This window comes from Trachemys scripta, chromosome 9 (assembly GCF_013100865.1).
Source record: "Trachemys scripta elegans isolate TJP31775 chromosome 9, CAS_Tse_1.0, whole genome shotgun sequence".
In the NCBI taxonomy this organism is placed as follows: Eukaryota; Metazoa; Chordata; order Testudines; family Emydidae; genus Trachemys; species Trachemys scripta.
The window spans coordinates 73,227,334-73,238,779 of NC_048306.1; the positions used below are offsets into that span (position 1 = coordinate 73,227,334).

The 11,446-nt window shown below is 39.4% G+C and overlaps 1 protein-coding gene across 1 annotated transcript in view; it reads right to left on the reverse strand.

Moving 5' to 3' along the window:
• The window catches only part of SLC9A9 (solute carrier family 9 member A9), a 332,485-nt gene extending 325,330 nt beyond the window's left edge, over positions 1-7,155 (reverse strand). The window contains exon 1 of the mRNA XM_034781731.1: positions 6,799-7,155. Coding sequence (XP_034637622.1) covers positions 6,799-6,973 — 175 coding nt within the window. The 5' untranslated portion in view covers positions 6,974-7,155. The remainder of the gene's footprint in view (positions 1-6,798) is intronic.
• Positions 7,156-11,446: the final 4,291 nt, after the last annotated feature.

Below are 11,446 nucleotides of genomic sequence, written 5' to 3' on the forward strand. Positions count from 1 at the left end.
TCCGCTGACCCCCGAGCCCCCGGCCCCGCCGACCGCCGGCTCCCGAGCCCCCGGCCCGGCCCCGCCGACCGCCGGCTCCCGAGCCCCCGGCCCTGCCGGCCCCCGAGCCCCCGGCCCGGCACCGCCGGCCCCCATGTCCCGATTTTCCCGGACATGTCTGGCTTTTTGGGATTTCCCCCCAGACAGGGATTTGGAGCCCAAAAAGCCGGACATGTCTGGGAAAATCCGGACGTATGGTAACCCTATTTATAGTTATGACAGGACCAGAGCCAAGAGAACCCTGCTGGAGGGGAGTAGGAGACCAGGGAGAACGCATAAATTGTGACTGACTCTGTTTCCCATCCAAGATGTTGTGGTGAAGGTTTGCTTGTATTTTCATTGGGCCTTTGATTAAAAAACTAGACCACTCAGAAGGGTCATTGTTCCCTATATAAAGCCACATTTAACTTATTAACGGCACATTTGGGGAAACTGAGACATGGTCAAATTGTGTTCTCTGTTATACTAGTGAAAGTTCATTAATTTGGCTTCTGGGTTATATTATTTCAAACAGCAGTGGCAAGTTTAAGATGGGAAGCTACAAGGGCAACTCTTATTCTGTGTCCTGGCAAGATATGGTATCTTCAACAGTAGTCACAAAGAGTCTTTTGTGAGTTTTCTCTGGTGGGACAGATAATATTCAGAAATGGTTAGTCTGGCATTTCACGAACTTTTCCAAAGAAGTCACACAGTCCTGCAAACACTTAGGTACCTGAATATATTCATATATGTAAAGCTGATCATTATGTGTTTGCAGGAATGGTGCTTTTTAAGGTCTTAAAAAATTATCGTCAAGCTTGCTGTAAGGAAATAAAAATCAACATTTGACAAAGACAACTAGAATTCAAGCTTGTGTTGCTTCTTTCTCCTAGTGTGGATCCTATCCTCAGATACAATATAGGTCAGAGTAGCACACCGGATGTTTAAAAGGTATTGTCAATGGTTTTAGAGTACAAATAAAATAGGCAATTTTGTGTGAGTATCAATAGACATACAGGGATGGCTAGCATTAAGTACAGCAGATGTTGACAATCAATATTCTTAGAGCATTAATGGAGCTTTTGAGTCTCTTGAGTTGTCAGAGGAACGTTGTGATGTTTTAAATTTGAAGTATAGATGGATTCAAATCCCTAGAGTCAGAAAATTAATGAAAGCTCCATAGAAGGATCTATAAGAGACAATTGCTGTATCTCTTCAATGTTTCTGGAGACCACTTAACTATTGCAGTCATATTATTCCTTACGAAATAAAGCATTTACCATAGGTCTGATTTAACAATATACAGAATATAAAACCTCAGGAAAAATAAATATTTTAAAGTTTGTGCATCATCAACTCACATACATTTCTGCTTTGTACAAAATATTTAATATTTCTAATATAGCTAATATCCCCTTTTTTAAACATAGGCTAAAGATGTACAGCATATGCCTTCCTTTCTGCTGCCTCTACCTTCCCATTTATACTGTTCTCACCAACTCCAAAAAAAATGATTTACAATAGGTTCTAAAGAAGCATTCAGAACACACTTAATAAAAGCAGGACTAATATTTTCAATATCCCTTGCAACCACTGTTCCCCAACGCTGCAACTAAATATGGAAATATTTTCAAACAGTTCTCTGTGTTTAATGTATGGGGCACCCTATACAAAACATACCTTTAATACCAGGTACACATGGCAGCCCCTCATATGTTCCATTAATTTCAATAGAATGGGAACCAAATGCACAATTTTAGATTTTAGAATGGAAGGTCAGCAATGATGCTGTTAAAAATAACAAATTGCATGTGAACAAGTCAGGAAAGGATTTATTCACATAATAAGAAACCAGGTAGCACTATTACAGATTGCTATGCTGTGAGCACACGTAAGACAGCTTCAGATATGATAACATCAGTTGAACATGGAGTTTAGTCATTAATATGGAGTCTTATCATGCAAGGTTGAGAGCACGCCGCACTGAGTAGGAATCAATCCCTAACACTCTAGAAGTCAGAATCCAATTAGGACATCACTTCTCTTCCCAGGTTCCCTTTATCCGAGACGTTTCCCTTCAGTGACTAGTACTGACGTTTGGACATTTCCTTTTTAAAAGTGACTATTCTGATGCTGGATTGAATCAGAAAAAAGACACTTTAAAGTGACAGGTTGTTTTTTTTTTATTGCATTACCATTTGTTTCTCCTCTCCCAGAAGCACCCCAACTAGAGGCCAAACCTGATTCCATTGAAGTCAATAGGAATTTTGCCAATGACTTCAGTGGAAGCAGGATCAAATCCTTAATCATAGGTAATAGTGTTGGAAAAGACCTTTGAGGTCATCAAGGTCACACTCTCATATCAAAGAGGATATTCCTCCCACTAGGATTTTATCTAGCTATTTCTGAACACCTCTAAATGAAGGTGACTGAGAAACCGTACTATGTAGTTCAGTCCATTGCTTAATTCTCTTGACTGTTAAATAATTATTTTAGAGCTGACCTGCATTTCTTCACGTTTGATTTAAGAACATTACTTCTCTTTTATATTCCAACTACAAAATCCATTCTGGCTATGGATGTTTCTCAAACTTGTACTATATTATGCAACCTGCCTTGATCATCCTTTTTCCAGGCTCTAAATTATACCTTGAAGATCTCTTTTCATCATTCATACATTAATTGAAAAAGGGAAAATTGTGATTTTTGTCATATTACCCCAAACTATGGATTCCCATTTCTAGGACCTAATCCTATTAGGTTTTGACCTCCCACAGTCCCTTTGAAGGAATTGGGAAATACTCAGCACTCATTCAGAACCTCAAAGGATCAAGCTTGAATCACCATTTTTGCCCCACTTCCAGTAAATAGTTCCCTGAAAAAAGCAGTTACAGTTTAGTGTCTTAGGATAGTGACTGTAACAGCTCTTCCGATCTGTCTTGCTGGCTCTACTACTGACTTGCCGTGTGACACTAGGTATGTCATTTAATTTCTTTGCACTTGATTCTCTACTACATTATTCTAGTTTTACATCAAGAAAACTCCATTGATTATAACAGAGTTACAGCAGCATAAATCTGATGAACCAGAGTGATGAATCCAGCCCTCTGTGCCTCGGTTTATTCATAACTGGAGTTTGGTGTTGATTTTCAACAAGAAAGCTCTAGCAGTTTTGGGCCCCCTCTACCAGAGAGTATGTTTACACTGTGGGACTATACTGACATAGCTATGGTGTCATACCTATGCCTGCATTCCCCTGTAGTGTAGATGCAGACCTACTGTCAAGGTCATCATCTTCAGAAGTGACCTCTGATTTGGGTGCTCAGTACGAGTCTGATTTTCAAACCACTGATTTCAATTGGAGCTGTGGGCTCGCAGCACTTCTAAAAGCCAGTCCCAAGGCATTTGCTGCTGGGCACTCAGAAGTACCTTTCAAATTCCTCAAAGGAAGGGCCATGTTATGTAAGTGCTATTGTTAGAATAAAATGGTTAGAAGTGTAAACGCCAACATTTCCTACTGTCCATGCTACAAAAACAACAAACAACTGTCCATGCTGACACTCAGCTGCTTCTTCACACCTCATTCAACTGCCTGCTTTGGCACTGGCCCACCCCAGAGCATTACCAAGAATGCTACTGTTGAACCTAGCTACAAGAATCAGAGACACAAATTCGGTGGGAAATTGGAAGGCAAACCAATGAATGAATCTGCATTCTTCTGTCCATGGGGCTTAGTGGCCTGAGTTGTGGGTGCTCAGCTCCTCACAAGATCAGACCCTAAATCTGTCACACCTTTATGCTAATTTTCCTTATCTTTCTCTTTGACCATCTTCTGCAATGGCACGCCCATAAATAATGGTCACACACTGCATTGCCAACTGTTTCAGACCCAGACATCTTTCTGTGCAACTGTCGGCAAACAGCTGGCCAAATACTACTTACTCATAAGTAAATAGACCTGATTCTCCATAGCTTTGCAGACTGTGCATTCATGTAGAGCCTAAAAATGGATCCAAACAGCAGACATCTGTGCCTCCATACAATGAACTATGGAATCAGGGCATTACGCCTATGCAAAGTAGGTGTAAAATGCTACTGATCTGATTGTAAAATCTGGTGTAAATGGCTACACAAGTTTCAAGGCAATGGAGAACCAGTTCTCATGGTGCTACTCAAGCTTGACTGCCATGTAAGTGAGAACAGAATTTGGCCCAGTACAAGCACATGGTTCTGTAGAGATTCCTATAGGTGATTTTCCTCTGAAGTTGCTGGTATTGATCTGTTACAATTGTTTACAATTGAAATGCTGGTTTCCTTTAACCACTCCTGTTTCACACTGCTAAGAATATCTAAAGCCACACCCAATATTGCTAGGTGCAGGAAGGACTACAGTTTAAGCTTGTAATGCATATGAATGGGTATTTCTCTTTGTCTGAAGTCTGTCATAAATAATAGAAGACTAAATGGATTCAGTATCCTTTGTTCAGGAATTTCTTAATACAGAGCTTCACTCAGGCCTCAGCACAGGTCTCAACTGGCAAGTGAATTTAATGAACTCTAAAAAGGATACTCTGCTTAATGGTACTCCTGGTTACACAAGGTGCAAGGCAATGACAAATATTCCACATTGTAGGAGTTGAAAATGTTATTGACATTAAATGCTCAGAAACAACAGCGATGGGCAGCAGTATAAAACCCTAAGATAGGAAACTGACTTTTTTTAATGAAGTTGGATTGCCTTCCCTACCCTCTTTTTGCTTTTATGTCATTTTTGATAAGGTACATTCAAAACGAACCAGAGATGGAGAACCCAAGTCACTAAATTCAGATCCAGTCCAAAACTTAGGCAAAAGTATGGGGTGTTTGAATCTGAGGTTTTGGTTTGTGTCTAACACAGCAAGTACCATTATCAGTTGTACACAGGACACCATACAGAAGAAGGAAAGAATGCTAAGGGAAAGGGTCTTGTGTGTAAATCCTAGAAAAATGTTATATTTTACACGTTGGCCATAATGAAAATATTGCGTAGTATTTCATTGAGTTCCCCACATGCAGAGATTAATAGCAAAAAATAACAGGCAAATGTATATAATCATCTGCAATTAGAGGTGGTTTGTACAGTATAAAAATTATTTTAGTAGAACTATCTAAACTGTGCACATCAATGCCATTATTAATGGTGGGGAACTGTAACCTTCTACCAAGAATTGCTTTTTAATCTCAGTTGATTTATTAGCAGTATATTATGCACATGGGATATAAAACCTGAGAAGTGAGAGAGAAAATAAAATAGGGTGGATTGTCACATAAGTTCCTTTTCCACCACTCTAGTTATTTGCCAGTAAAGAGTTACATTATAAAACATAATCTTTCAAAACAGAGGCAGGAACAGGTATGAAGGAAAGCAACACTCACTCTTCCCCATCCACCTATTTAGAATAGCATGAGTGGCTTGATACAAGATTGTTTGTTTTTTATTTTCCTCTGAAGCATCAGGTCACTGCTAGAGGCAGGAAGTGACCTAAACAGGTCATCAGATCACGTATCTGGTACAGAAGGGTAAATCCTGTGTTCCTATGACTTTTCAGAGTTCATTTGTGTAATTAACAGTTTTAAACGGACAATGTTAAGACTGATAGACCTCAGCTCTAACCCTCCAATAAACTCTAACTCTCTTTCTTTAAAAGATACCGCTTAAGGTGGAAACAGCTACTGATCTTCAAATTTACAGCTCCAATGGTCTTAAAATCATGGGCCTTATTATCTCAAGTTCCATGCATGCACTGTCAATGACTTCAATGGAAATACTGCATGCAACTGACAGAAAAACAGGCTCAAGTATTTTTTAGAATATGCAACCTTAGAGCATGTGAATTTCATAATGCATGGGACAGCATCCTGACATTCATAGGAAAGTCAGAGTCACAGATGGTTTGTGGCTAGGATGCACAATGTATAAAATGATAATTTGTATCTCTTTTTCCAGCCTTGACAGTGTCATCAGGACACGTTTTGTGAAAAGCAAAATGGAGATCACACAACTTTTCTGAAAGTGAAACAAGAGTGAAAGGAAGGACTGGGGAAATAGCCACCCCCATTCCCTCCATATAATAATTAAACTGACAGAGACCTTCATCGCAGCAGGCTATGCAGAAGGTCCTATGCATAAGTTAAATAAAATATTGGAAAATTTCATCAAGGAAGATTAGAACAAGAGAGGCAAACTGAAGTACAGATACGATGGAAACATTCAGGGAGAGTCAGAGAGTGACTTTTCAAAATCTGCTTTTCTACAATACAATGAAAAACAAAACAAAAATCTTCAGCTAGTTGAAATTGCATCAGACCACAGGGCTGGACCCATGAGATCCTAATAGATTCCTGCTCTGACTTAGTGTCACACTATCATGGGATATCACACACAAGTGTGCATTATATTCAAATGAAATAATCTCTTTCAACCTGGTATTTCATTCTTATTTCATTCATGCATCCTATATTCCCATACTCCCAAAGGGTTATTAGATTTAGATCTGCCCATGGAAGTACATTATCTGCACAGTGCTATGATAACCTATTCATGACATTTACTCCATTGACAGGTCAACCTATATCTGCTTTGTGAGAGTTGAAGAGTTACATTTTTTACTGCACATTTCAATAGGCTTGTGGCATTTCATTCAGCATCTTTTCTGTGCCTTGTCAGCACTTGAGCTCAAGTGTCTAATTATACACATGCAACAAGTTTAATACTAAACTGACACTTGAATTTGTACTCACCATAAACCATGGCTCCTCCAGTTTCATGCAAAAAGCGGAATCGATGATTTTTAAATAACCAAATTGTTAATATTGTAAGAATAAGCAAAAAGTTAAAGACCAACAATTCCACAGCTCCCTGATGATAAAACTGATCCTCATCTCTTGCTGACATATATTTCCTTAATTTCTCCATTTCATTCCCATATGCGAGCACTTAAAATAAAGGATGAAGAGGAACAAAATGCAAAATAAAGAAAACACCTCAGGTTAAATGCTGTATCATCAACTTTAGTAAAAGAAAGTCTAGACACTACTGAAATTCACAAACACATCTGCTTTATTTGCAGCCTCACGGCAAACTCCCCCAGCTCAGACTTCAGCTGGATTCTAGTTACAACTTCCTGTTTCTCTCTTAAAGCTGTCCTGTCTCATTTGTAATGTTATGATTGCATCACTATATTGTTCTTGTTTTAAATGGAGATCCATAAGGTTTGTGCAATTTGAGGCTCTGTGAACCTATCAAACCTCTGTGACCCTACCAAAAACTATGTTTGGTTTGTTTGCAAAAATTAGTTTGTGTCCACAACACTTTGTTCCTGTAATTTTTTAAAAATCTTTTTCATAAAATCATAGTAGGAGAACCTTGAGCATCTCACATAGGCAAACCCTAATTAATGTTGAACAAGTGGCATAAACGACAAGTTGGTTATGTTTTTACAATTAAAAAACCCTTTCCATTTTACCACTTTACAGTGTTAGTCTTAGGCAAGGAAGCTTGGGGTTTACTACAATAGGAGTTTGCCTGCGTAAAGACCAAATAAAAAATGAATGAAGATTGCAAGATTCAGGACCTAATTCTGCAATGAGCTCTGGATGGACAGACTCCTGGGGCACATAGTGAAAGCAGGGGGGCTGCCAATGTGAAGCTCATAGCACCATCGTTAGAAAAACACAATACAAATTAAAATATTTTTTTCATCATTTATGCTGCTGGCCCATTTCCATTCACTGTAGGCAATAAAACTGGCTACTTTTATAGCCATTTCTAGCCAATTTCACTTTCAGGTTGTCATGTCCTAGCTCAATGCTGCAATATTTGAGCTGCAGACACTGGAGGAGAATATTCATGTGTTTAAATACCACCTCCAGCCATTGGAGTATTATAAAAGAGAAGAGCAAAGCATTTCTCTTTGTCTCAGATTCCATACAAGTTTGTTTACAGAAGGCCTACATTTGCTGCCAAATTTGAACGGACGGTGCCCCTTCAAACTCTTAAATGTCAGTGATGAGTCAATTCAAAACGAATACATAGGCAGCAATGCTGCCAGCTGGGCTTGGTGGCCCCTGCTCTGCACAAGGTGTCCATGGCTCCAAGCAGACCTTTCTTCCCACACAAGACTATGGCTTCTTTGTCCATTCTGCAACCCCTCAAACCATTTTTATATTAAAGGGAATGGCCTGGTCACTATGTATAGCCAGTTTCATGGTGTTTCCTAACTCCTCTTCCCAGGGAGTTTCTCTGTAGAAGGGGATGATATAGCTCCATACAGTTATTTTTTAATTCACCTCTCTCTTCTTTCCTACTCCTTTTTGCATAGTCACCCTATATTTGTGTTTTTGCTCTGCTCTTCCCCTCTGCTCTGCCCCCCCCCCACTGCACCTCATTTTCTCCTTTGGATGTCTCTCTTCCCCTCTGCTCTGTTCCTCTCATCACTCAAAGGCAGGGTGTAAACTCAGACAAGGACATTTGAATTCAAGTACATCTGCTGAACCCATCAAGTCTCGGTGAATTCAAAAATAGGCAAAGCCAATTCACACATCCCTCGTTATAAGACAGGAATAAGTAAAAAAAAAAAAAAAAGACAAAATTTAGATTTTGAGGTAGACAATTGAATATTTATTATCCATTATATTGGAAACAGCAAAATAATACACGAGGATTAGGTGGAGGGATTCTGGTTACACTACTGAAATAAAAACTCTTCCCAGAATGTTAGAGCCAGATGGGCAGAATGATATCAGTGTAAGGGAGGGACAGGGCATTTGATTTGCACATTTTCTCAGTTTAGAAATGAAAGTGTTCGTAGTACTATGACTATGTGGTATAATGTATTTGAAGAAACAACAGCATTCTCCTAATCTGCACATGGCAAGTTGCAGGAAGTTCTCATGTGCTGTTCTTTCTGCTTGTTATAAAATTAGTTTAAGAGTAGTAGCTTTGATACTGCAGCTTTTCACCAAGACAGCCTAAATATGTTACAGGTGGCAGGAACTTTTTGCAAACCAATGGGACTATGGAATCTGGCCCATAGACTTTATCTCAAATCACTAATGTTCTGAATGTCAACAAACCAAAAAGAGCAAACAATAAGACAATTCTGTGTTCTATGGTTATGTCTTTATATCGAACCCAAGAAGCAATAAATCATGTGTCCTTGAGGAAAAAACAAAAGCACTTAATGTGTTAGTGTCTTTAATATTTGAAGTACAAGACTTTTGCCCACATAAACAGGGCCTGTTGAAGTCTGAGGCAAGAATTCTGTTATCTAACCTCCCTTTCCTGTGGTAGCACAATGATGCTTTTTGACTATTGGTTGCCCATATACAAATAACTTTTCTGACATGAAAGGATTCTGACAATAACCACAATGATTCTGTCTTGAAAAACAATCATCTTTTCTGACTATACACTGATTCTTTTGAACCATGGTTCCAAACACTAAATGCTATTGTGTGTAATGATTTTAAGTGTATAAATGTGCATTTTTAAAGGAAATGTTTCCTGTTTGCTAACAATCATGTAATTGAGATGTTTTTGCTCACAACTTTTTTTAATTAAAAAAGAACAAAGAACCTTACAAACATTGTTCAAATTCTTTGCTGGTGTAAATTGGAGCCAATGGAGCTGTGCCAATTTATACAAGCAGAGAATTTGGCCAGTATATACGTTCCCAACATCCCACCCCACCAAACAACAAAACCTGCATTAAAAGAAAACTTTATAAGGTTGAATAGTCAAGCACTGAAAAGTTAGGAAATGAAAGAATTGAAGTTGTTTATGCAATGTTAATTCTACACCTTTGCACCTACACATAATTACATCGTCAGATATTTTTCCATAAGACTGCTGCCACGTTCAGCACACAAATTGATGGGTCACAGTGAATAAGGCAGATGTTCAGTATTTCTTATTTCCATATTATCCAATGTGTGGCCCCATACCTTACATGATGTTCAAAATCCAAACATAGCACTGAATATAGAATTATTTCCTTGTGAGCTTCGTTATGGTGCTCATTGCTGGAGTATCTCACTGCCTCACAAACATTAAGCAATTTATCATCACAATTTCCCCTGTGAAATGAGAAAGTATTTTTCAGTTGGAGAACTGAGGCACTGAGAGATTAAGATTTGCAGCAGTGTCCACTAATTTTGGTTGACTCAGTTATTGGGGATCCCTGCTTGACACTTAAGGCCTAATTTTACAAAAATGTTGAATACCTGTAGTTCCAATGGCCTTGACTTGGAGCTGTGAACTCAGCACTTCTCAAAAGGGTATCCAGAAAATGAGGAACATACAATTAGTGGCCAGTTCCGAAAATTTTGATCCAAGGTCCACTTTCGGTAAATACTGAAACATGCTTAGCTCTATGGATGTGAGTAGTCCTACTGCAGACAATGGTTCAGGTCTAAGGCACTTGCCCACTGAAGTGAAAAATCTGGGCCACAGGCTTGTCTACACACATTTTTTTTTTTTTTTTTTTACGGCTTTAACTATACTGATATAATTCAAGTGGCACAGCTCCCCTGTGTGAACACAGTTATGCCAATATAAAGGTGCATATAGCTTAGTGCTATAAGGGAAGAGAAATACTGCTAAAGCACCTTTCTACTGGTATAACTGCATCCACACTAACGGTTGTGCATAATTAAATATTTTGGTACAAAAATCACATCCCTAAAACAAAATTGTTAAATTAATACAAAAACGGTGCCTAGAACAGGCCTAAGTGACTAGCTCAACATGTAGCAGGGCCAGAGATAGAATAGAGTTCTTGTGGGCCCCCCTCTAGTGCTTGATCCACAAGACTATTCTTCCTATTTCTGCAGTTCCCTGCCTCACTCTCCTTACAATGTTTATAGCAAATCTTGTGTGGGTTTTAGGGTAGGTCTATACAACAACTAGACACCCACGGCTGGCCCGTGCCAGCCGACTCAGGCTCACGGGGGTCAAGCTGCAGGGCTGTTCCATTGCTGTGTAGACTTCTGGGCTTGGGTTAGAGAGCCCAAGATCTAGGACCCTGCAAGGTGGGAGGGTCCCATAACTTAGGCTCCAGACCAAGCCCGGAAGTCTACACAGCAATGAAACAGCTGCGAAGCCAGAGCCCTGTGAGCCCAAGTTGGCTGGCACAGGCCAGCCGCGGGTGACTAATTGCTGTGTATACATGCCCTTACAGACCACAGCCTCGTTCACTGACCCAATCAGGCATGACTTTCAGTCAGTTACTAGAGTACTTTGTTAGAATAGATCATATTTTTTTCTTATTTGTGACATTTTAGGTCCAATTTCAAAATTGGGGACATTCCCTCAGGCCAGACCAAACTCCTTTAGTGAATTACTCATCATTGTCTCTCAGCAACCCCGGGAAGGGGTGTTAGACCGAAG